We start from the raw sequence: 25,678 nt of genomic DNA on the forward strand, positions 1-25,678 counted from the left end.
GTGCCTGCCCACGGGTCTGCTCCACACGCCGGGCTGTATCGTCTGCGGGACTGGGGTGGCTTTGCAAATTCAGCCCCACGATTTTCTCCTCGGGTCCAAGATAACTTTTTTGTCGCCTAGCTGTTAACGGAGCAACCTCCTTCAGAACTCAAGTGCTGTTTCTCACAGGAGCTGTTGTAACGCTGCACCAGCCACGATGGCCACACCAGGACGCTCCCGTACCCTGGCTGCAGTGTTGTCTTCTGACGTGGCCTCCCGGGAGCCGGCAGGAGCACCACGGCGGCCGCAGCGAGGTGTTGGTCTGAGCGGAGGTGCCGCCCGGGGCCACGCCCCGAGTGTCTGTGCGGATCCTGGACGAGCCCGAGGGGCGGCGGCTGCCACGGTGGCGCTGGACCCCAGCCTCGCTGGTCACCTGCTGTGGTGCCCTCCAGGGTGCGTCCAGCCCGTCCCCTGAGATACGCGGCTCAAGAGCCTCTCGGAGTCTTCTGTGACCCTCTCTTAGCTGGTGGTGGGGCCACTCCCAGTCAAAGAAAACGCGTGTTTGCAGGTGGTGACAGACATTTCCTGCCGTGTGGTGCCGACAGGTGTGCTCTGCTGTCCTGTTCTTACTGTAAGAGTTCCCGGGGGTCAGGAGCGCAGGCTCCATGTGGCCAGTCCTCTGCTCGGGCCTCGAGAGGCCACAGTCAGGGTGGTAGCGGGGCTGGGGTCCTTTTCTGTTCGAATCCGGATCCTTGTGGCTGTGGGCCCGGGCCCCAGGCCCCTCCATCGGCTCTTCCTGCACAGCGTGTCTCTTCACGGCCCCGGGTGCAGCCTTTGGGGTGTTCCGTGCAGTCACTTTTGGGGCCCAGTGTGGGATCCGGACGTGGCCGCAGAGCCCATGTGTCGCATGAAGGAAGCCCCCCCGCCCCCGCCCCCCCCCCGTCCCCAGGTGCTGCCTCCAGGGCAGGGGCGGGGCCCCTCTGACTATTCAGCCCTGCCCTCCCGGCAGCGGGTCCGCCCCACGGGCAGGCAGGCAGCGCCGGGCAGGGTGCAGAGGCCTGGCGGCCCTGGCGTGTCCACCTGGTGAGACCTTGTCACCAGAGCCCAGGGCCTCCCTCCCAATGGTGTGGCCGAGTGCCGAGTCCCTGTCCTGCCCCGTGGCCTCCCACAGAGGGGCAGCACCACTCAGCTCCACGCTGCCGCAGGTCCCTCGGAGACAAGCAGCCCTGCCAAGCGCCTTCCCTTTGCTCCCCCCGTGTCACCTCCAGGCTGACGGGCAGTCACCGGCCCTGGAATAGGCAACACACCTCCGTGCCTGGCAGTGGCGTCCTGTGGGAAGCCTGTACTCGGCGCTCGGATGCTGAGGGGTCAGCCAACGCCACGACATGCTCCGAGGAAGGACGCCAGAGCACAGCGCCCGGGATCCGCCACCGCAGCCGGGCCGGTCTGTGCCGACGTGCGTGCGTGTCTGCACGCGGGAGGGAGTGGCGTTCCGCCGGGTGCTTCCCACCTGTGTCTCTGCCAGGAAGCTGCAGAACACCCTCTACACAAAAGCACTGTTTGCACAAGGAAAAAACATCCCTTCGGGGGGTTCTTTAGAAACGCTTGAGACTCAGTTAGCTATAACTTCATGCGAAACCCTAGTGTGGAAGACAACAGGCCGGCGCCGACGGAAACCCCGCAGCTGAACTCGACGTGCACCTGTGCCTCGCCCGGCCCAGCTGCCGCACAGTCCCCCGGCCGTGCCCTCCTGCAGGTCTCAGCGCTCCGGCATCCCCTTCCCGCACTGGGGGTGGGGGCCTCGGAGACCCCCCACTTTGTCAGCCTCCCCAGGTCTGTGAGCCATGGCGCGGCCCCTGCACGGGCCCCCACGCACCAGCTCTTACAGGAGGCTCCCGAGGAACCAGGCAGGAGGGACGGATGGGAGGCCCGGCAGCTGCTGCCGAGTGGGGCCAGCCCAGGCTCCAGTGCCCTGCCTGGGGAACCCACGCAGGAAAGCCCCGAGTGGGGCTGCAGCCACGGACCATGGGGAAGCAGGACACGGCCACGGGACATGCGAAGCCAAGGAAACGGTAGGAAGTGCTCATGGCCTTTGAATGGACCACTCCCACCCTCCACCCCTGCAGGTGGTCCGGGAACAGCAGTGCATCTGCCCCCACCACAGCCTCCCATATGTACAGCCGGCATCTGACTTGGGCTCCAAAACCCCTGGGATGTGGCATGTTGAGAAATTGAGTCATTTGGTGCCATCCTGTTGCAATTATCTGTTGCTGCATTAACACGCCACCCAGAACTAAGCGTAACAGCCGTTCCATGCACGTGGGGTCTGGGATCAGGGACTCAGGAGGGGCTCGGCTGGGCAGTTTGCTCCGTGTGGTAGTGACCAGGGCCGGGGGATCGGCTTCCACCAAATCCTCGTCGCCCACAGGCTTGGTACCTCGGTGGGGGCCACAGCAAGGGTCATGAACTCAAATGCCTTTGGGTGTCCTCTCAGCGTGGTGCTCTCAGGGAGGCGGGCCGGAGCCTGGAGCCTTCTGCGACCAGCCCTGGGTCAAGGGGAAGGCACACAGACTCCACCTCTTGCTGGAGAAAGGTCAAAGTGTTTGCAACTTTTGCAAAATAAGGCTTGTCCATGTTTTGCTTTGTGTAGCAAGAAAGAGGGAGCACAAACAACTGAGACCCCAGAACCGAGGAGCTGGGACCTGTGCAGATCAGCCTCACACACCGTTGGTCCGTGGGACGAGCCCAGCCACGAGACTGCTCTGGGCTTGCGCTGCCAGGAGCACCAGCCCGGGAGCACCGCCTCCCCCCAGCCCTGCTCGCGGGCTGAGGTGCTGACAAGCGGCACCGGCCATCCTACCACCAGGGCAGAGGGATCGGGATCCTCCATCCACACAAAACCCAAAGAATTCCTCGTCTCAGGAGGTGTCTGCACAAGTGTCAGAAGCTAAAAATAAATATGAAAGATGGGCCAAAGAGTTGCTCAACACGACAAGAGGGTTTGTTACAAAAAGAGACGAAAGTATCAAAGAATAAAATACTTAAGAATTAACCAGGAAGGTTAAAAACTTGTATTAATACATTGTAATCTATAAAGCATTGCTGAAAGAAATTAAAGAAGACATAAGTGAATGGAAACACATCCCATCTTCATGAACTGGAAGACCTAATATTGTCAAGATATCGCTACTACCCAAAGCCTACAGATTCAGTGCAATCCCTATCAGAAATCTGAGTGACATTTTTTGCAGAAGTAGAAAAACCCATTCTAAAATCCATGTGAATCTCAAGAGATTCCAAATGCCAAAAACATCTTGAAAAAGAAGACCAAAGTTGGAGGACTCACACTTCCTGTTTTCAAAAATTACTACAAAGCTACAGTAATCAAAATAATGTGGTGCCGGCATTAGGGCAGACGCATGGGCCAATGGAGTACAGTAGAGGACCAGAAGAAAAATATATACATTTGCATGTATACTCGAGTGCTTTTTGACAAGAATGCCAAGACCATTCAGAGGGGAGAGAACAGTCTTCTTACCGCACGGTGCTGAGAAGACTGCGTGTGCACACGCGGGGGACAGTTGGACCCCTCCCTCGCACCATGCATAAAATTAACTCAAAATGGATCAAAAACCTAAATGTAAGACCTAAAAGTATAAAAAATCTTCAGAGAAAATATAGGGGAATAGTTTCATGACATTGGATTTGGCAATTTGTTGGATATTATACCAAAGGCACAAACGGAGCTTCATGAGAATTTAAAAATTACGTATGTACATCAAAAGATAACTGTCAACAGAGTAAAGAGGCAACCCACAGAGTGGGAAAACAGTTGCAAATAACATGTCTGACATGAGATTAATATCCAGAATATATAGAGAGAAATCCTAAAACTTGACAATAATAAAACCAACAACCCAATTCAGAAGTGGGCAAAGGACTTCATAGACATGTCTCCAAAGAGGTTACCCACAGAGCCAGTGTGCACACCATCACGCATCATTACAGAACTGCCAGTCAGAGGGACAGCGAGATGCCACCTCACACCCACTGGGATGTCTGCTACCGAAACAACGCTGAGGAAGGTGTGGAGAAATGGGAAGAAATGTAAAAATAGAATTACCGTGTGACCCAGCAATGCCACTTCTAGGTGTGTTCCCCAAAGAGCTGAAGGCAGGATCCCAGACAGGTGTTTGTACACCCGTGTTCACAGCGGCATTATTCACAGTAGCCGAGAGGCGGAGGCAACCCAAGTGTCCACCCACAGGTGCATGGATGTTTTGACGTGTAGCTTATCCACGCAAGGGAATATTATTCAGCCTTAAAAGGGAAGGAAATTCTGACACCTGCTACAGCATGAACCTTGAGCACATTATGTGGAGTGAAATAATCCAGTCATAGGAAGACAAATGCCGTGTAATTGAGCGTGCACAGGGCCCCTAGAGTTGTCGGAGTCACAGCGACAGCAAGTGGGATGGTGGTCACTGAGGCTGGCAGGGAGGGGTGGGGGACCCTGTTTAGCTGGTCCGGGGTTTCCGTGACCAGGATGGGTCGGCGGTGCCGTCCGCACGGCAGCGCGAATGTGCGTGAAGCCGTTGAACCGCATGCTCGGACATGCTGATGATGGTAAATTTTATGTGTATTTCACCTCCATTAAAAAACATTGAAAAAAAGTGGCCTGGTTAAATGTAGCTAATTGGCAAATGCATCACTTCACATACTTACCATTTTTGTGGCAAGAACAGTGCACAAATACATACAATTTTACAGGTCAATTTTAAAAATAAATAAATTTGCAGGGATAAAAAAGCCTTGAGGTGGGGTGTGTCAGCCCCGCTGAGTGGTGGCAGCCCGCCCTGCCGGAGAGGTACGGCCAGGCTGTGCCAAGGACAGCCCCGAGAAGGAACAAGAAAAACTAGAGCGAGACTGCAAAGCGCAGTTTACCGCACCACATGTCCGGGGAACAAAAACAAATAAAAATGAAAAGCATAATTTAGTGCTTTTAGAACCAGTTTTCATGACTTATTCACATAGTGTGTGGGTGTCTTTACTAAGATGTTTAAGACATCTGATATGCTAAGCTCGTCATTTCCATTAAATATTTAGAAGTGTTTTTAATGAGTTTACAGTCGGTGTTTAAATGTCAGGGGAGATTTAATTTGTCATAGCCATAAATTCTGATTTATCAACCAAGTCAGAGTGTGACTATATAGAGAATTGTTTATTATACAATATACAATCTATTAATCTTGAGAAATTATTGAACAATTTGCTTTTTTTTTAATCTGGGAAATTTCAAACCAAAGTGAAGGGAAAACATGACAGTCCCACGTATCCCTCGCCCAGCTTCAGCATTCAACAAAGTCCTCGCTGGCTGTCACCTGGGTTCCTCTCGGCCACCTGGGCCCTGGGGCATTGAGGGCTTGGCGCTTGGGGGCCCGAGGGAGCCCCAGGCCCACACGGCCACCGCCCTCGACCAGAAGCCCCTCTCATCGGGTGTTCCTGGACGTCTCAGAGCTTTCACTGTCTCGTCCTGAACCTGGGGTGACAACTCCATCCCACGAGCACAGGCAAAGTGCTTCACGAGAGGCGCCTCTTTCTCCCTGTGACGAGGCCAGACACTTGACAAATGTCTCTCTGTCCGTGCTGCGTGCAAGGGCAGGGCGGGACTGGAGCTCCCGAGGGAAGGACAGATGCCTGGTCCCGCTGCCAAGCCTCGTCCCACTTGGCAGCAGGGCACACCTTCCCGAGAGTCCACGACCCCAAGGAGAGACGTCTGATCAGGGAACTGACCTCCCCGTCACCCACTTCGAGAGATTCCGACCAGAACATGCGACTGCAGCAGTCGACAAAACAAACCCTGACGCTGTGCCCAGCACAGGCAGCTCGGTGAATGGAGCAGAGAGTGGGAGGATGGCGAGTGGGGGCGGGGAAAGGCGGAACACCAGAGTGGGTGCAAACGAGAAAAGGAGCAGGAAGGGCCCGGCAAGGTGTTCTTTATAGATGAGTTGAACTCACGTTCAATAAAATTCATCCTCTTTAGTATCCAGTATGTTTTTTTTTTTTTTTTTTTTTGAGAAAAAGTCTTGCTGTGTTGCCTGGCCTGGATGGAGTGAGGTGGCATCATCACAGCTCATTGCAACCTCAGTCTCCCAAGTGGCTGCTGACTGATCCTCCTGCCTCAGCCTCCCCTGCAGCTGAGACTACAGGCATGTGCCACGACACCCACCTGATTTTCAATTTTTTGCAGAGACAGGATCTTTCTATGTTGCCCAGGCTGATCTCGAACTCCTGGCCTCAAGCGATTCTTGCGCCTCGGCCTCTCCAAGTGCTGGGATTCCAGGCGCACGCCACTGTGCCCTGCCTGGTTTTGTGAGTTTTGACAGGTCTTTTCACACAAGTCGCATTGCCCAGTTAGCTTCTGCCACCCCTCGGGTCGGCCCTCCCCGCACCGGTGTGTGCTCCTCACTGCGGTTCTGCCTGCTCCCAGGTGCTTGGAAATGGTGCCTGGCTTCTTCCCTGGGGCAAGACGCAGCCCGACACGCCAGGGTGCCTGTGTCACCTCCGCAGTGCTCCGTTTTCATGGCTGAGTCCGGCTCCGTGCACATTTGGGTTGTGTCCTGCCGTGGATGCCACCTGCCGGTCAGGGTGTCCGCTCCCCTGGGGGGGCTGTGCTTGCCCGCTGCCTCGCCCAACCGACGGGCCACACGCAGCTCTGCACGGCAGGCCTGGGGGCCGCCCCAAGCCGCGGCTACCCTCGCTCAGCGTGGGAGACCCGGTTCCTGAGCAGGGTGGGCAGGCTGGTCCTGGGTGGCCTGAGGCCTGAACCCACCCCCGAGGCGATGTTGCATCTGAAGAGCCCCTGGGTCCTCCCCCACATGGAGGCCGAGCTGTCTGTCCTGTGGTATGATCTGTCCCTCCCTGCAGGAATGTGGGCGGTTTTAGAGCAAGAGCGGCCTCTCTATCCTCTGAGAGAGTCCTTGTGGCTGGCCCTCTGTGGCGTGAAATGCCCCAAGGTGTCTGCTCCGTGCCCTGCCCCCAGCTCTGCTCCTCAGCCCTCCCAGGGGGGGATTGACCACACCACTCTCCTCCCGAACAGCTGGGGTCCCTAACTAAAGGCAGAGAGCACCACACCAGGGTGTGTGGGGTCAGGGGACAGACCATCCCTGCAGGGGGATGCTGGCAGGCGGGCAGGGGAGGAGGAGGACCCCTTGGGCTCGGGAGGGCACAGGTCCGCAGCGCTGCCTGTCACTGCGGAAGCCACTGGGGCTCTCCAGTTAGCCCTGGGGGAGCCAGCAGCTGCGGCGGGTGAGAACTCCCGTCCACGCCTGCCAGCCTGCCCTTCCACTCGGGAGCTGGACACAGGAAGGGCCACCTCTAGGGGTGGCTCCAGCAGCCCTCTGACCTCCACTCCCAGAGCCGTCACCAGCCTTCTTCAGCCCAGCCTGGCAGCGTCCGTCGAGGCCAGCCCCTCGGGTGCTGGACCCACTGCTCCAGGGTGGGCGCCTCCCCAGCCAGTCTGCGTCCACTCCGGCCGGGGAGGAGGGTGGAGGGCCCCGGGGCACTGCCACACGTCCAGGGGGACTTGGGGGCTCCAAGCTCAGCTGGTTTTGGGCTGCCCTGTCAGCTGCTCCAGACCGTGTGTGGCCATCTGGGAAGGTCTGCTGGGGCCTCACTGTGGCCCCGTGACGTCCGGGCCCAGTGGTTTGGTGCCAAAGCGGCCATCCCAGGCACGGCGGGGTGTTGGGCAGCAACCCGGCCTCCGCCCACCACATGCCAGGGGCACAGCAGTCGCCACCCAGAGTGACCACCACAGTGTCTCCTGGGGACACGACCACTCCTGTGAGAAACCACTGGTTCAGGGACAGGTGAGGAATGGGTCGATCCTGACCTGGTAGAAGTGGCTTTTGCAAACCAGATGATCCAGGGTTTTAAAAATTGTTAGATACACACTAAAAACACAAATTTGCCATTTTAACCATTTTTAAGTATACAATTCAGTGTCATTAAGTACATTCACATTGTCGTGCAGCCATCACCGCCATCCATCTCCAGAATTTGTCATCTTGCCAAACGGAAACTCTGTCCCCAGTGAGCGCTAACTCCCTTCCCCTCCCCCAGCCCCTGGAGACCACGGCTCTACTTTCTGCCTCTGGATTTGACGAGTCTGGGAACCTCCATGGAAGTGGCATCAAGCAGCATTTGTCCTTTGGTGACTGCGTCATTTCACTCAGCATAATGTCCCCAAGGTTCATCCGTGTTGTAGCAGGTGTCAGAACGTCCTTCCTTTTTCGGGCTGAGTAATATTCCCCTGTGTGGACAGACCACGTTTTGTTTCTCCAGGCGCCCGTGGCGACTGTCAGTACTGCCACCGTGAACATGAGTGTGCACATCGCTCTTTGAGGCCCTGCTCTCAATTCTTTGGGTGTTTTCCCAGACATGGGATTGTGGGATCGCGTGGAGAGGCTGCGTCTGACGTCGAGGGGCCTCCGCGGAGTTTCACCCCGCCAGCAGCGCACGGGGTTGCGGTGTGTCCACGTCCTTGTCAATACTTCTTCTGTTTTTTTATAATAACCATCCCAATAGGTGTGAAGTGGTATCTCACTGTGGCTTGATCCAGGTTTCGTATTCGTCCTAAATCACTTTTTGGGTATACATGGGATGGGATCCCTTGCAGAGACCGAAATTCTGATCAGGGATGGAACACGGGCATGAGAAACAACTGACATCTCCCTGAGGGACACCCAGCAGCTGAGGGCAGAGGGGCCCGGTGGGCTTTGTGACACAAACCAGCCCCACCAGCCTGAAGAAGGAGGCCACGCTGGGCCCAGGAGGCTGGCCTGCCCTGGGACCAGTCCCCTTCCTGGCAGCCACCATGTCAGGGTGCCTTGATGCCTGGAGCTCCACCCACCCTGCAGCCCACCTGTGGGAGGAGCAGGACCTCACGAGGCCTGGGGAAGCAGCAGAGCAGGTGGGGGCCGGGAAATGACAGTGGCAGCTGGGGCCAGCCCTGCAGCAAGCTTTCCGGACGGTGACAGGCTGTCCAGCTCTCTTGAACAAGGTGCTGCCTGTGGTCCCGGGCCCTGCCGGCCACCTACAGGGAGGAAGGGCGTGGCCATCGGAGCCCAGGAGGACCCACCCAGCCAAGCAGGAGGGGCTGCTGTGAAATGCCTCCCTGGGGTCCTGGGGTCCCCTGGTCACTGCTCCCTCTCACCACTGGGCCATTCCTTCCCAGTGCCTGCCACCCTGGTGACCGTGTCTTGGGCTGTGTGTGTCAGTGTTCACCTCGTGGCTCGGTGGGGCAGCCTGGGTGGGTGTGCAGGCTGCTGGCTCCTCGGTGCTCCCAGCAGCCCACTCACTGCCTGGGCTTCACTCCGGGGCCTGAGCGCAGTCCTGTCCCCAAAGCTCAGCCCCTGCAGGCTGTCCCAGGCAACAAGGACCGAGCAGGCAGTGCTTTCAGATTGGTCAGCTGCAACTTCATGAAGCTGCAGTTTCCTGAGCCCCTAGGACTTTACTCATTGTTATCAGAAGGACATTGTTCCCAGGGAAGAGGCTGCTTCCACACCTCACTTGGGCCCAGCAGCTGCGCTCACACAGCCCGGCGTCTGCAGCCGTGTGGCGACGCTGGCCGTGAGGCACTCCGGTGCCCGGGCTTCCTGGGCAGCTTCGGCCTTGCCTGATGACCTGCGGCCCTCAGGGACAGGGAAGGGGCCTGGATCCTGCGGTGACCCAGGGTCCACCAGGCCGCCCCTCGTCTCAGGGCCAGGCCGGGGAAGGGCGCCAGCAGCCCCCACCCTGGGGGGATGCCCTGCCTGACATTTAAGGTCCAAACTTCGGCCCGGGAGCCTCAGGCGGACCTGGCAGCCATCGCCACTGTGTGCTGACATCACCGGAGAAGCTGTCTTGGGGAGGAGTCCGGATGAAGGTGGGTTCAGACAGAAGGAAAAGGTGTTGAGAGGAATTGAGGCCGGAATGACAGTGAGGAAGGAGAGAGGAGGAGACAGGTGGGTGCAGGGAGGGGCCCCGAGAAATGACGTGCAGAGCCAGGTCCACGTGGGGACTGAAGACAGAGAAGTTGCGTCGCCATTTGTGAGAATGTCACCCAGGGCAAGATGCCAGCACCCAGGGGCTCCCCAGTCTTGTCCTCCACCATGGCCCCCATGAATGGGGCCTGTGCCGTGATGTCACATGCAGCCAAGTGAGGAGCCCTCCCGCTGGGCTGAGACACCCCCTCCCCTGGATTGAGACATGTCTTGACTTCCGAGGTGCTGAGATGTGAAGGAAAAACCCTGCGCGACTCAGAGTCAGTGAAACAGGGGAGCAGCGGCCCGGCCGGCCGGGGAACAGGGGAAGCGGCGGCCGGGAGGAGGGGTCACGTGCTTACTCTGCACAACCGACAGCTGATGGAGGAAGGATGTCGACAGTGCCCCGCCTCTTATAATTAAAGATAATTTAATCACTGCTATTAAAACCTAAGCTTCTCCCCGACGTGGGCTGCTTTTAACAAAATACCGTGGGTTCTGCCGTCCCCCCCCACAGACCTGGCAGCCGTCAAAGAGCAACACCGAGTCTCCGGGCTTTGGTGGCAGGAGCCCATCTGGTTTGAAGTAGTACAACAAGCAGGGAAGGGCCCTGAATCAACGGCCCGATGCGTGTTTTCTGAAATCCAGAAAACGTGTGAGGTTGCACCAGGAAAAAGTCCCATCCTGCCCTCACCAGGGCTGGGCACCACCACCTGCTCCATGGTGGGCCCAGGGCAGATGCAGAGGGGCTCGGTGAGGAGGGGCAGGAAGGGCCTGAGGAGAGCACACGGCCCCTTTGGACGTCACGGGAGGAGGAGTAAAACACGCATGTCCCAGAGCCCGCGGCGCACGGGGGCCTCACGGTTCGCAGAGAGCTTCCTGCACAGGGCAGGGGTCGCACCACAGCCTGAGGGGCAGCTGAGGCCGGGGCCCTGGAACACGGGCCACATGCTCTCCTGGCACCCAGCTCCTGCTCAGGCTGCACTGCCACACTGGGATCACCTGGGAGCCACCACTCTCTGTCTACTCGCTCAGCAGCTGTGGCCACGTGGCATTCTCCGGTGCGCAGGCGCTTTGATCTGCGGCACACCCGGAGCTCGGTGCCTGGGCCTCGCACAACTGTCATCACAGGATCCCACACGCTCCACGGGCTGCCCCAGCTGGGGGGCGCCCCCGGGGCGGTGCCGGAGCCGCCACATCAGGTCTGCTCTCCCTCTGCAGCTCGAGGCCACCCAACAGATTCCCAGCGTGCTGCTGCTTCTGCACCCCACGTGCCTCCCTGGGGGAGACGCATGTGACCAGCCCCTCCAAGCAGCGTGGAGTTCCCAGGACTCCCTTAGACAAGGTGGCCAATGCTGTGGAGGTGGCCGCGGAGGCCCTGTGTGGCTCTGGGCCTGGTCTCATCCTCTGCAAACAGGGAGCAGGGCTACCATGGGGTCTTCCGGCTGCACCCCCAGCACCCAGAGGGCGGAAGTGGGTATGGACAGCCCACCCCCACTCAGTCAAGAGCTTACCCATTTCCTGTGTCGTGCGTGTGTTGTTTTCTGAAGGGTTTGGAGGAGAGAAGCAGGGACTGGGGACCCCAGCTCTTGTCCTCCTGAGTCTGGCAGCCGGACACCTGGGGCCAGACTAGGGGAGGGATCGGGGCTCCTGGACGAGCCGGGGAACCTGGAGAAGGGTGCTGGGGGGAAGCCTGGGAGGAGACAGCAGGTGGGACGAGACCCCGAGTGGCAGCGCGGCTCAGAGGGGCAGGGCGAGCGTGTTGGCAGAGGAACCTAAAGCGAGGGGGATGGCAGAAAGGAGGCCACTGTCTCCCGTGGCCTGAGTGGGGTGACTAATCACCGCAGACTGCAGCTTGCGAACAGCAGGCATTTACTTCTTGCAGATCTGGAGGCTGGCAGTCTGAGATTGGGGTGGCAGTGTGGCCGGGCTCTCCGGGGGCCTGCTTCTGGTTGCACGGACGGCAGCGTTCCTGCTGTGTCCTCACGCAGCCGAAGGTGGTAGGGTCCTATCTATCTACCATCTGTCTATCCAATTTATTTGACAAGGTCTCACACTGTCAGCCAGGCTGGAGGGCAGTGGTGCCATCATAACTTGCTGCAGCCTTGAACTCCTGAGCTAGAGCAGTCCTCCTACCTCAGCCTTCCAAGTAGCTGAGAGAACAGGTGTGTGCCACCATGCTAATTGTTTTAATTTTTTGTGGAGATGGAGTCTCACTATGTTGCCCAGGCTGGTCTTGAATTCCTGGCCTCAAGTGATCCTCCTGCCTCAGCCTCCCAAAGTGCTGAGATTATAGGCGTGAGCCACCGCACCCTATCTGGGGTCCTTTTACAAGAGCGCTAATCCTATCCATGAGGGATTCACCCTCATCACCTAATCACCTCCCAAAGGCTCCACCTCCTGACACTACCACCTAAGGGTGACTATTTCAACATAAGAATTTGGGGAGACATATTCAGGCCATAGCTGTTACAGAATGGAAGCTGACAGAAGCCATTTCATAGGGGAGTCCAGAAGTGGCTGCCCACGGGAATGTCATTGCCACAGGGATGGCAGTGCTGGCGCCCGCAACGGGTGGGCACTCGCCAGGCACCCGTTAAGGAACAAGTGCGTGAGGGATGGGGGGCGGCCAGGGCTGGCCTCACAAACACAGGGCGGAGCGGAAGCCACCCCCGAATGCCTTGCTGCATGCTGTCATTTACGGGATGTTCTCTGACAAAGTCTTCCACAGGGGTGGAGGGGAGAACATGCCTCTGGGAACTGTCACCGAGCAAGGGAGCGCCCTCATCTGCAGTGGCCAGTGTGGTGACCTGCAGCTCCCATAGAGTACTTGGAACAGGGCCAGTGAGGACCAAAGTGTACGTGGCTGGCCAGAGCGGTGGCTTACACCTGTAATTCTAGCACTCTGGGAGGCCAAGGCAGGAGCTTAGGAGTTCGAGACCAGCCTGAGCAAGAGCGAGACCCCGTCTCTACAAAAAATAGCAAAAATTAGCCAGGCATGGTGGTGCGTGCTTGTAGTCCCAGCTACTCAAGAGGCTGAGGCAGGAAGATGGCTTGAGCCCAGGAGTTTGAGGTTGCTGTGAGCTATGATACCACTGTACTCTAGCCCAGGTGACAGAGTGAGACTCTGTCTCAAAAAAAAAAAAAAAAGGTCAATGGCCATGTATGCCTAGTAGTGACCCTGTTGGACAGCACGGTGCTCCATCTCCCCTGGCCGTCACCACAGGAGGGGGGACATCTGTACATGGCAAGCAAGCTGCATACCAGGGGCTTGGCTGTGTGTTCCACCCTCACACTTACAAACTCTGGGCTCCAGTATTCATTCAGGGGAGAGCTTCTCCTTGCTTTAGCTTTGAACAAAACCAAGGTGGAGGTCTCTTTAATGACACCCCTCACCCTGTGCCCCACAGGACACCCTGGGTGTTGAGAGTGCAGAATGGCTGCATTCAAAAGGGAGAGAGGGAGGCCTGAGACGTGCCCTCTGCAGGGCAAACCCCGGCCGCCACCCCTCAGGCACAGGGCATCCCTGGCCTCCCAGGACAAGGCGGAGTGTGATGCAAATGGATAATGCAGCCCCAAGTGGGGATCACACTGTCACCTGCGGCTGACCAAAGGGAGATTTGCAGTCTGCAGGCTGTGGCAGGACTTGGGCATGGGCCTCAACAGCTGCCCCCAGGGGTGCGTCCCTCAGGCTGTGTCCCCAGAACCTGCTGGCCACTTGGGCAGATGCTGTAGAAGCCTTCACACTCTGGTGCTAGATGCCCTCTGAGGCTTTGGGTGGGCCCTGGCCACCCCCTGACTTCCTGGATTGGCCTCTGGGAACAGCTCGTCCCATCCAATTGCTAAGCCCCTGGTCACTTCCCCAGGGCAAACACATCCCGGAACGAAGAACAGGTCGGGTCCAGGGCTGACATCTGGAAATGTCTGGGCATGCCCTCAGAGAGGTGGCACCCAGGCGCAGTGATGGCCCAAATGGCCTAGAAGGCAGCAGTTGCCACACTGGGACAGAGACGGAGGGCGGGGAACAGAACCTTGGCCACGTGCACTTCCCGTTCATCTGGTGTCCACGTTAGCGGCCCTGACGTCGGCCGGCGGTCAGCCTTTCCTGCCGGTGCTCAGGAAGGGAGGCATCAAAGGGTTCCTCTGGCTCCATCCCTGGTGTTGAGTTGATGGGGAGAGGTCCCTCAGCCACCTGGCCTGGGAAAATGCTTCATAGACAGGTTTCAAGATGACTCATGGCCACTGTCATTGTGCCCCTGTCCAGGTCACTCCATAGGGACACTCACAGCGAATAAAGTCAATAAACAAGGGAAAATGCAGGCTTGGGCTAGGCTAGGCCAGGGGACACGCTACAGAACACAGCTGCCTGTTTTTGCCTTTCCGTGACCCCATCCAGGTCGGGGCTTCTGCGCCTCCCAGTCCCAATCAACTCTGTTCTGTCATAACCATCGTCCCACCCCCCCACCCTCCACTTCCACGGAAAAGCCTCTGTCCCCAAAACCAGCCAGGGCACAGGCCATAGTCCTAGAATAGTGACAACTGCAGGTGTGAGGAATGTAAGTAAAAAGGCAGGACAAGCACCTGGGGCTGGTCCCGCAGCCCGGGGAGGCCGGAATGCACGCGCTGTTGGAGGGTGGGGGTCGCGCAGGCGCGGGAGGGGCCGGTAGTGGGTTTGGGAACCCCTTAAGTCGCCCCGTTGTCCGAGATCTCCCCAGCGATCTAACTGGGCGCAAATAAATGGACACGCAGGCAGCTTCCAAAAGAGGCGAAACCGTTTATCAAGTTGGTGCCGGCGCGGTATCTACAGTATCTACACATATCTACACGTATCTACACCGCCTGCAGGCGGGGCTCTCTGGTCGTCTACACTGCAACTGCCGGCTGACCGCGGGCGACGCAGTCCCAGGGAGAACAATAAATACCACTTCCTTCCGCTTCTCACCGGCGCTTTGGCACTAGCGGGCCGGGGACCCCGTGACCCTCGGGGCCGGGGAAGGACCCGCGGCGGCTCTGGGGACTAGGGAACCGGATACTTTGGTGGCCCTGGGGCCGGAGGGTGGAGGACCCCCGCGGCCTGGCGGCTGGGACGGGAGACCGGCCGGCCCTGGGCTGGAGGCACGTGTTCCTCGCGGCCCTGGGCGCCGCGCAGGCGGAGCGCCGGCGGTTATCTGGGGCAGTAGTCGTAGGAGCCGGGTGGCGCGGCCCCGGCCGACGAGTACATGTTGGCGGCGGCAGCAGCGGCGGCGGCGGCGGCGGCGGCGGCGGCGGGGCTCACGGCGGGGTGGTGGTGGTGGTGCGGGTGCGCGTGCGGGTGGTAGCCGTGGCCGCGCAGGCCGGGCAGCGGGTAGGGCGCCGGGCGGCTCTTGGCCCCGAGGTAGTGGTCGTAAGCGGCGGCCGGGTACTTGTACGGGTGGTGGTGCAGCGGCTCCGACGCGCCCGGCGCCTCCAGGCGCAGCTCGGGGTGCGGGGGGCTGGGCCGGCCGCCGGGCGCGCCGGCCAGCGGGACGAGGCCGCCCGCGCCACCAGCCCCGGGCAGCGCGGGGCTCAGCACCCGGGCCAGCAGCTGCGGCGGGTGCGCCGGATCCCCGAGCACGGCCGGGCCGCCCGCGTCGCGCTCGAATTCTCGCCGGGCCTCGGTCGCGTCTGCGGGGAGGGCTGGGGTGAGCGTGGCCGGCCGGGGCCGCCAAAGAGACCAGCCGAGCCACGCGAAGCCCTGGCGGGGAGGCGGCGCTTGGCTGCGCTCGCTCGATATCCCCGACCCTTCTCCGGAGCCCGCCGGAGATCCCCGCGCCCTCCCCGGGGGCCGGCGCCCCCGGCAGCGGCGGGCGGGGCGCAGCCGTCGGGCCGGGCGGGCGAGTGCGCGCTTGCCCGCCGCCGCCACGGCCGTTGTGCAACCGGCGCGAAGGCCGCGAGCGCCCCGGGGGTGCAGGCGAGGCCGGGCGCGGCCGCCGGCCCGGGGCGGAGCGCGCACAGGGCCGCGACCCGGATCCCACGACCCGGGCCCTACCTTTCTCCGCGCCGTTGGGCTGCGTGGGGGAGGCCACGGGGTTGCGCGAGCGCGCGAAGGCGCTCATGAGCGGCAGCGCGCCGGGCCGGTGGTTCCGGGGCCTGCGGGAGGGAGCGGGAGGCGGGTCACGGCGGCACCTCCGCCAGACACCCGGGTGCTCATTCGCCTCCTGAGGACACTCACCAGTCCTCAGGGTCACAGTCCCGGAAGCCTTTGGCGAAGGGGTTGCTGGCAATCTTGAGCTGCGTGATCTGCAGGGAAGTGGGTGTGAGCCCTGCAGCCCGCGGCCCACCGGACCTCGGCAGAGCACAGGCGAGTGTCAGCAAGAGCTCGCGGGCCTCTCCCGCTGCCCACGTCTGCTGCCTCCCTCCTGCCTTGGGGGTCGGGAGCCTCCTCTCTCACTAGAGCACTCCTCTTTGGTGCGCCAAGTGAATGAGGATGGAAACCCTGTGCCCCAGGATGGGAATGTGGTCACCTCTACCCCGCACTGTGCAGTGGGGAGACTGAGCGGGTGCCCTAGGAATCTGGGTAAACCTCCGATCATGCCCCTGATGGGGAGTTTCCGGACTGGTTTGGAAAATAAACTTCCAGGCCGCTGTGACAGTTGCTGCTAGAGAGGTCATAGGAGGCCAGGCCAGCCAGCAAAGGAGAAAGGGGCTGCCGAGGCCCTCAGGGGTGGGGCTCCGGCTGGGTCCAGCTCCACTGGGACCCACAGCCTGCAGGTCTCAGCCCTCCCTCCCTCCCTCTGGCAGCAACTGAACATGGCACCCTCTGCCTGTCCCCAGGGCCTCCTCCCGGCAGGCCCTCACCCGGTGGTTCTGGTAGGCAGTGACCGCCGTGAAGCGGGTCTCCTCGAACACAAAGGTTTTGAAGTTCTCCTCTGCATATTTTTCACTGTCTTTGCGTGGGTCCACATAGACCACATGGAATCGGGGCTGGTATCTGTGCATGGAGTTAAGAATGATCTGCAAGACAAGATGGGGACCAGCTCCAGCGGTAGGACTGGCCCTGGACCCGGGTCGGAGCCAGGAGATGACTGAGGTCTGAGTAGGCGATGAACATCCCGGATAAGTTGGGCAAAACCCTTAACTTTGGGGATGAGGCTCAGACCCATTGGGGACTGCCAGGAAAGCTACTCTAAGTGGCAAAGGACCGATCGATCCATCGGGGTTTATGTTCTCTTTCCTTAGGTCCCTGACCATTGCTGCAGGGCCTGCCTGTGGGGGGTGGTCGCCGTGGGGTGGAGCTCAGCCTGCATGGACTTCGTAAAACCTCCAGCCCCCATGCATGCCCCGCCTTCCAGTTAGAAAGCCTCCTGAATAAGATCAGGACTGGAGTGGGGGAAGGAGGCTGAACCCTCTCCCAGGCCATGTGAACCCTGCCTGGAGGCCCGCTCTCCCAGCCTGCCCCGCATCTGCACAGCAGTGCTGCCCAAGCTCTGCCTAAGCCTCCAGCCAGCCCTTGGGGACTCTGGAGACCCCACCCGGGACAGCCAGGGAGCCTGGGGAGGCGGCGTTGCTCACGTGGCCATTGTCGTCCAGCAGGTTGTTGGTCAGCTTGAGCTTGTCGAAGGACACAATTTGCTTCATCCACTGTGCACCCTTAGCAGGCGAGTCCGGGTGGTAGTGCACGCGGCCTGGCGTGGCAGGGTCCGCCTTCCCAGCCACCAGCCAGGAGGAGCTGTGGAAGGCGTACCTGGAGTGGCACCGGGGCAGGGGTCATGCTACGTGAGGGGGAAGGCAGACAGCCTTGCCCTTCATATGCCAGGTGAACCCCAAAAGTGCCTCTGCAGAGTTTCCCCAGCTGTGAGATGGAGACCTGTGGTGCCACAAGGGCTGGGAGCTTTGCCGAGGCAATTTCGGAAAAACCAGAAAAGTCCCACCTGCCCCCAAGCACACAAAAAAGAATGAGCAGGGAATCCAGGACGTAGGGGCTGGGCTGCCCCTGTCTCTGCATTTCGCTGCACGCGGGTCCACCCACCCCTGGGTGCCCAGGCGGCAGGAACCCGGATTCGGCCTCCCCAGCTCTCGTTCCTTTATTAATTGCTGTTAATTGTCCGGGTGGCTGAGGCCCGCCCTGAGTAATCTTTGGCGGCCACCCCACCTTTCCGGCCCAGCTCCAGGACTCAGCGTTCCCTGGGGATGGGGGAGGGGGACAAGGCAGTCCAGTTGGCCTTGTGGGAGAGGGAGACACGAAGAGATGGGGACTGTGTGCTTGGCCCACCCGCCCCAGGCCTTGCAGGCCCAGGGGTGTGAGAGCTGTCTGGAACCTGCAGCTCAAGGGGCTCCCAGCCTTTGAGACCCCCTGGGGCGAGGAGCGAGTCTGGAGTTGGACAGGGCGGAGGAGGGAGCCGGGGCAGCGGCACAGGTGCCGGGGAGGGCCTGCTTACTAAACAGCTTCATGGTGTGGGCCCTTGCAGTTGGTCACCGGCGCTTCCCAGGGTGCCCTCCCAGGTCCTGCGTGCACGCAGCCGGCCCAGGTGGCTCCGAGGGCTCACTCACCGGTAGCGCTTGTCATCCACCGGCACAAAGTCCATGAGCAGCATGTAGTCCGCCATAGGATCCATGCCGAAGAGCTTCACTTGGAACGTGGGGAACATTCGCCTGGGGTTGGTGAGGCCTCAGGTCACCTCCCTTGGGGAAAGGCAGCCCCCTCTCCTTGACCCACCCACCAGTCCCTAGCAGGGGCCCTGCCCTCAAGTGTCAGAGGGCTGCCCAGTGAGCCCAGGCCGTGGCTCTCGTCCCCCTTTCCCCAGGCTCAGCTGCTCTGGCCCGAGTAGGCCCCTACTCCACTGTGGGCACAGCATGGCAGGGCAGCTGCCTGGGCCCTCTTTCTGAAACAGAAATGGCTAGCCCAGGCTGGAGCTGAGCCTTGGAGCCCCAACCTTCCTCTGCCTACTTTGGCTGCATAACCCGGCCTTGCCCGTGCCGAGATGTTTTTGTCTTGGGGACCTTGCCGCAGCCGGCCAGGCGCTTAAGATGCGCGCTTGGCAGAGCCTCTCCAGCTCCAGATCGAGGCGGCTCCCGGCTCCAACAAAGTGAAACTGGGTAGTCCGCGAGATTTCGAGGAGTCCCTATTGCCCTTTCAGCTGGGTCTGCAACTGCTCTCCAATCCCTCCAGGGTGGCCAAAGCCTTGGAGCCCACAACCCCCAACTCTTAGGCCATGGCCCCGTGCTGGAGTCTCCCCACATTCCTTAGGGACACAGGCAAGTTCCACTTTCCCCAAGACACATAACCCCAAGACACAGCTGCCCAGGGTGGACTTGGCTTGTGCTTTACAGTTCCCCCAATCTCCCCTCCTCTGGCCCCCAACTTAGTGACTGGCGGGGGCTCTTGAAAGGACATCCTGGATGGGCTGCTGGCCGTGGGCCGGCCCCCGCCTGATGGCGCAGCAGTACCGGCCACTGGGCCCTGGAGGACGGCAGGAGGCTTGGCCTCCACTTGCCCTCCTCCCCACTGCCTCCCCTCAAGGCAGCTCCCTGCGGGCAGTGGGCAGAACACAGGAGCTATGAGCCAGTCCTCCCGACAGGCCTCTGCCGCCGCCGCTCAAAGGCCCTGCAGGTCCCGGGTGCTGCGGAATGTCCGCTCCTGGGGTGAAGCACAGCGCCAACAAGGCCCTTGCTGGGCTGGCGGCTGGGCTGCCACTGTGCTCAGAAGGGCGGGTGTGCCCAGGGACAGCAAGGAGAGCCTGGGGAAAACCTACAAGGCCGGAGGAGCAGAGCACAGGCCCCGGGTTCCCCAGGGCGGACGGCGGCCGCAGGGAAACAGAAACCGAGAGGAGGCTTTGCAAACAGGCCCTAGGCTCCCCTTGGCTGTGCGGACGCGGAGCCGGTGTGTACATTAGACACAGCCCAGCACCCGCCTTTGTCTGCTGGTCAAATCGGGTGCATCCGCAGAACTCGTTCCCCTTCTCTGTCGGCCCTTAATAAAACAAATACAGGCCGATTGGAAGGCGGCGGCCGCTGGTCGCAGAGCCAGGCCCCACACTGCCCGAAATTTAGGCTGGAGAAAACTCCTAGCAACCCTGCCGCACAGAGCTGGCTGCTTTTTAGGATCCTAGTTTTCTCCTGAAATTGTCCAGACCATTGCCAGACTGCAGCTCTCTATCTCGCCCGCATAGACTGAACTCCGGAACCCAAACGGAGTTCCTCTGAGCTGGGATCTGCCGGGCGGCCGCCCGCTCCCAGCCCCGTGCGCTCCGAGACGGCCGCTTCCCGGCGCGCGGCGGGCTCCCGCGGGTCGCGCGGGCCGGGCGGGTTCCCAGCCGCCGCGCGGTGTCCTCCCGCCTCGGCAGAGGCAGGTAGTGCTAGGAGGGGCGCGCGAGGCGGCTGTCGCCGGAGCCGGGACCGCGCAGAGCGAAGGAGGCGGCAGGGCTGAGAGGGACCCGCAGGTGGCCGGGCCGCGCCCCCCACCCGGGTTCTCGGCCCCACTCGCGCGGACCCGGACAAGGCCCCGCGGCCCGAGAGCGGCCGCACGTGGGGAGGGTCGCGCGGAGGGGCGCCCTGACCTGCCGGCCTTGGTGACGATCATCTCGGTGCCCAGCTGGTTGAACTCGTCCCACAGCGCCTTCATCTCCAGCTGCACGCTCACACTGGCCACCTTCGCGTTCTTCTTTACCGGCGCCTTGGCGGCGGCCGCGCAGCTGGCCCCGGGACCCTCGGGCTCGGCGGCGCTGGTGGCGGCCCCCGCGGCGGGCGCGAATGGATAGGCGTGCGGCTGGGGGCCGGGGACGCCGGGGGCAGCGGCGGCGCACGGGTCGTAGCGCGGCGGCGGTGGCTCGCGCGGGCCGTATGGGTCGGCGCCGGGCGACGCGGCGCCCGGGAAGCCCCCCGCGGCCCCCAGGCTGCTCAGGCTGCTGGCCGTGAAGGCTGCAACGTCGCAGAAGTGCGAGAGCTGCGTGAGCCACGGGCTGGACACGGCGGAGATCATGACCCGCGGGCCGCCGCCGCCGCCGCCCCGCCGCCGAGCTGAGCGCTGCCCCGCGCCGCGGGCCGAGTGGCGGGCGCTGCGCTGCGTGCGCCCCGGGCCGCGCCGCCCCACACCGCGGGCGGCCCAGAGGAGGGCCCCGCCCCGCCCCGCCCCGCGTCCCCCCTCCGCCGAGACAATGGCCTCGCTCCCCTCCCCCGGCCTCGCCCCTCCCCCTCCTTCCCCCTCCGCGGCCCCCAGCCCGCCGGGGCCCCCGACCGCCCCGACCGGCTCCCCGGAGCGCCGGCCCGGCCGCGCCGGTCTGCTCCCTCCCGCGTCGCCGGCTCCTCTCCCTCGCCAGGCTTTCTCTCTCCAATTCGTTATTCCTTTACCTTTGTCTTCCTCATTTAGACTTTCCCTCCTAATCATCTTTCCTTCTTCCAGTACCTTTAGTTTCTCTGTATTTCTCTTTTGCTTTCTGCCTCTTCCTCGTTTTCCTATGTCCTCGCCTGTCTTTGCACTCTACTTTTTTAAATCACTTTTTGTCTTTGTTTTACTCTGTCCTTTTCCTTTGATTTCTGTATGTCCTTCTCTGGTTTTCGTGACTTTTCCTCCTTTTTTTAAAAAAATTAAAAACCAAAGTCTTTCTTTTTTTAAATTACTTTCTGTCTTAAGCTTTTCCCTTATTTCTCTCTTCTCTTTCGTTCTGCCTCTCTTTATTTCTGTTTCATGTCTTTCTTTTTTCTCTCCTACCTTCTTTTCGAGGTTGTCTGTGTTTTCTCTCCTTTTCTCAATTTCATCTCCTCCCGGCCGCCCTCACCACTTTTTCTCTCCTTTTCCTTCCCCGGCTCCCTTGCAATCTCCCCTCTCACCAACTGTCCTCCCACCTCGCCAAGCTCACAGCCACCTCTGCTGTCCTTCCCGGCTTCCACTCGCCCTCCCCCCAGCCTGCATCTACCTTCTTGCCCGTGCCCGGCTGTCTCGGAAGCTGGGCCCCCAGGCTGGTGGGGGGACAGGCTTTGGGTGGGATGACCTCAACCCCAGAGTCGCAGCCGAGAGCCTGGAGCCCACCCCAACAAGAGTACCCTCCACTTACTCTGTGACCGGGACCCAAGGCAGCCCAGGCAGGGGGTCTGGCGGGCAGCCGGTGTAGACACGGTCGGGAGGCTCACCTTCCATGTCCCTGGTGACGGTGCTGAAGTGCATCCCGGCTGGAGATCCTGGCAGCTGGCGAAGCTTCGCCTGGTCGGGCCCCCCCGGACCCCGGTGGGAGGTGCGCTCGGCAGCCTCAGCTGCAACCAGAGAGGCGATGCTGAACGCACTGGCCCGGGGAGACAGCGGGCTCCGTGCATCCATAGGCGCCCGGCGGCCTGGCCGGCGCCGCCTCTGACTGCTTGCGCCCGGCAGCACCGCACCCAGCCCAGCCCACGGGCCAGGGGCGGGGGCCTGCAGTGCCATTCACAGCTGCCGGCCCTGGGCCCAGGGGATTATGGCGTCATGGGCCCCCCACCTGGGGCTGGCATCGGGGCCCAGATGAGTGCAGCACCCTGGAAATGCGGGGCCCTCCTGCTTTCCAGGCTCTCTGCCCCTCGCCTCTGCTCCCAGGGACCTCCGAGGCCAACGCCCTTTAAACATCCCACTTCTCCTGCCAAGGCCCAGCCTCCCTCCGAACAGCAAGGCCACCATCATCTTCTACAGCCCCGGAGGAGAGAGAGGCGGCTATGCCAGGAGCACCCAGCTCCAGCCCGAGGTGGCAGGGCACGGATGAAGCTCCTAGGGCTGCCTGGGCCAGCCCTGCCCCTGCCCTTGGCCCCTCCCGCCTCCCCCTCCTCCCTGACTGCCCCTGCACCTGGGTGAGGAGAGGGCAGCTCGGCTCCTGCGCCGGCCACTGGCAGCCCCAGGGCTGGAGCGTCCTCCCGTTCCTCGTTTCTCAGCTCAGCAGGACAGGACCCAGCCCAGCAAATGCCCCACAGCCCCCTGAGGTCAGCTCGCTGTTGTGGCCAGGGACCTGAAAGGAGGGACGCCGCCCAGGCCGCGCAGCCCGGGAGCCCAAGCGTCACGCGCACCCGCGCGCACCGCCCGCCTCTGGCCAGGACGCTTATACATCCGGAGGGTGGGCAGTGCCCGCTCCTCCGACCTCCCTGCGCACCGGCCGGGCGCAGGGAGGGCCGGGGGCGGGGCCTGGCCAGCCTCGGGAGCCGAGGACACGTCGGAGAAGTCAGGCCGCTGGGTCCAGTGCTGCCGCCTCGGCACCCGTCAGCTGGCCTGCCTGCGGGGAAAGGCCCTGCAGCTGAGGTGCCCAACCAGGCTGGGCAGAGCGAGGCGAGGCCCGCCCCTCAGCCTCGGGGCTTCTAGGCCCAGGCGTCCCTAATGCCGAGGCCTGACTTGGCCCATGCAGTCCCCACCTTCTGTCTGCGGGGCCTCCTCTGACCAGTTCCTCGTGTCCATGGCCTTCCTGTCCAGGGTCTCTCCAGCTGGGTGTCAAGCCCGGAGCCTCTCTGCCTCCCAGGAGCCTCCCTGGCCCCATATTGAGGTGCTGGCGGTGCGGCCTCGGTGTCCAAGGCCTCTCTGGGTACACCCCCATTGTAGGCCTGGGCTTGCGCTTGGTTGGGAAGGGAGTGGAAGGCAGGCAGCCTCTCCCAGGGTTTTACAGTCTCAGGGCCTCGGACCTGAGCTGGAGAGGGCACTGGCTGGGGGCTGGGAAGGCACAGGGAACTGAAGACCGGGGGCGGCTCTGGGGCTGAGACCCAGGAAATCGTGTGAGCCTGAGAGTGCTGTGTCCGAGATGTGGTGTGTTTCACTCCGAGTGCAGGGAGCCCATGTCCTGCTGCAGGCCTGCAGCTGGAGTTTTGTGGACCGTGTTGGGACAGGGAAGCTCTCACCAGGGCTTTCCCTCAGCCCTGAGTGGCCATTCGGGGCCATGACAGTGACAGTGACTTGTGTCACTCAGTGACAGTGTCTAGTGAGGAGTGCTGTGTGGGGACCTGCTGAGCCCCTGGCACTTTTCCTCTTCCCTGAGCAGAACCAGGCTGTTCCCCCCAGGCCCCTAGGAGAAGCTGCTCCTAGTGGAGGGGAGGACCCCCGGGAGGAGGGATGGTGGGAGCAGAGCATGGGCATGCTGGGGGGCCACCCAGAGAGGCCCTGGGCCCTGCAGGCTGTGCGTGGGTCCTGGTGCAAAGGCATGGAAGTGGGGGTCCTGCACGTGGTTTTGCGTTATCTAGGGTGCACATTGCCCCAGACTGTGGCGCTGCCCGAGGTTGTGTCCTGTGCAACTGAGGGAACCTTCCACATGTGGGCATGTGAGGGCAGCCTCCAGATGTTGAGCCTGCGGGTGAGGCCAGCATTGAGAAGGGAGAAGTGAAAGTGAAAAACCCTGGGGCCTCCTGAGACTCTGTGGCAGCCCCTAAGGCACAGTCCTGAGGTCCCCAGACCTCTGCATCTGAGGTGGAGCACGGAGCAGAGCCCTCCCAGCCCCCAATTAACCCCTTCGTGCAGGAGCGGGGACCGTCAGCGGGCTGGTCGGCAAACGCTCTGCCATCGGAGTGGAGGAAGCCCGGGGGACCAGGCGGGCGGCGCTGGGAAGAGGCGAGGGGCCCCCACCACACTGTTCCAATGCCTGACCGACTCCGCCCCAACCGCTGTCCGTACTCACTCAATCGATTTCGGAACCCCGATCCCGCTGCTCACAGCCAGGGCCCTCCGGAGCCCTCAGCTAACGGGGCCTGAAGCCCACGAAGTGCGAGGCCGCCGCCTCCACCACCCAGCGGGGCAGGGCTCCTTGGACCCTCCCTCCTTCCTGGGCGCTTCACCGCCCGCCCGCGCTCCTCGCCACCCGCCACCGCCCCACCGGCCATGCCCGCCCGGCCGCCTGGCCGCAGCCTAGAGGTAGCGCGCCCGCTGGCTGGCCTAGGCCCCGCACACAACGGTTCCGCACGGAGCGCAGCGCCCTGGCACAGGCCGCGACAAGCGCTCCTCCCTCACCTGGACCGGCCGCGGCTCCCTTCCGCCTCGCTCCCCCTGCCGGCCGCATCTCCGTGACGGCGCGGTTGGAGTCCGGGCTTCGCGTGCGCCAGGAGAGCAGGGGCGGCTTGGGGGCTCGAGCTGCACGGGGGCTGACTCCGCAGGGCGCGATGCAAGGCTGGGGCCTGGGCGGCTTGGTCCCTCCTCCGCGTGCAACGCAGAGGGAGGACAAGCCCCGCATTTCTTCGGGCCAAGGGCTGCGCGGCGGGAGCTACCAGGAGACCATTGTACAGGCTCGAAAACCGAGGCTCGGGGACCTGACGCTTGGCTGAGTGCAGGAAGCTGGAGGGGCGGCATGGGTGAAGACTGGCCGCAGCGTTGGCCTTGCCCTCGGGCCCTTTGCGCAGCGTGCAGGATCCTGCGCGGCTCCCTAGGGCGTCCTAGCACTGCCCCAGGGGCCAGGATGCGGAGACTCACACTCCCTCCTCCGCCCCCGCGTCTTCGGACTTTCGAGCGAAGCAAGCCCTAATTTCGGAAGTTTGCTCCCCAGCTCGATGGAGGCGGCCCCTGGAGAATCTTGGCCGCGCTGCTGTCTGCCCAGCTCCGCCTCCCTGGGCTCGCTGGCTCCCCTGGGGAGCCGTCAGACAGGCGCCCTCACGCCCACCCAGCGGGACCCCACTCCTCTCTTCCTGTCTGTCGCAAAGGCTCAGCACTCACTCAGCACCCTCTGTTCTCAGCCCTGGAAGGACCCGAACACCCTCCGGTCTCTGGCGGGCCCACAGCGCACCGATCTCCCAGCTCGTGT

General features: G+C 61.8%; 1 protein-coding gene across 2 annotated transcripts; it reads right to left on the reverse strand.

The window, feature by feature from the left end:
• Positions 1–14,755: 14,755 nt before the first annotated feature.
• TBX1 (T-box transcription factor 1) lies at positions 14,756–24,937 on the reverse strand. Of its 2 annotated transcripts, XM_045535168.1 has the most exons (9): positions 24,895–24,937; positions 22,086–22,205; positions 20,516–20,876; positions 18,510–18,611; positions 17,532–17,703; positions 16,818–16,973; positions 16,192–16,259; positions 16,009–16,109; positions 14,756–15,644 (listed from the first exon to the last, which is right to left on the reverse strand). In XM_045535168.1, the coding sequence occupies exons 2-9, from the start codon at positions 22,117–22,119 to the stop codon at positions 15,166–15,168; spliced, it is 1,473 nt and encodes a 490-aa protein (XP_045391124.1). In that variant the 5' UTR covers positions 22,120–22,205; positions 24,895–24,937; the 3' UTR covers positions 14,756–15,165. The 2 variants fall into 2 exon arrangements, with proteins under 2 accessions (XP_045391124.1, XP_045391123.1); XM_045535167.1 differs by lacking the exons at positions 22,086–22,205; positions 24,895–24,937 and having other exon boundaries at positions 20,516–21,005.
• Between the last annotated feature and the right edge of the window lie 741 nt (positions 24,938–25,678).

Source organism: Lemur catta, chromosome 21 (genome assembly GCF_020740605.2).
Source record: "Lemur catta isolate mLemCat1 chromosome 21, mLemCat1.pri, whole genome shotgun sequence".
Classification (NCBI taxonomy): domain Eukaryota; kingdom Metazoa; phylum Chordata; class Mammalia; order Primates; family Lemuridae; genus Lemur; species Lemur catta.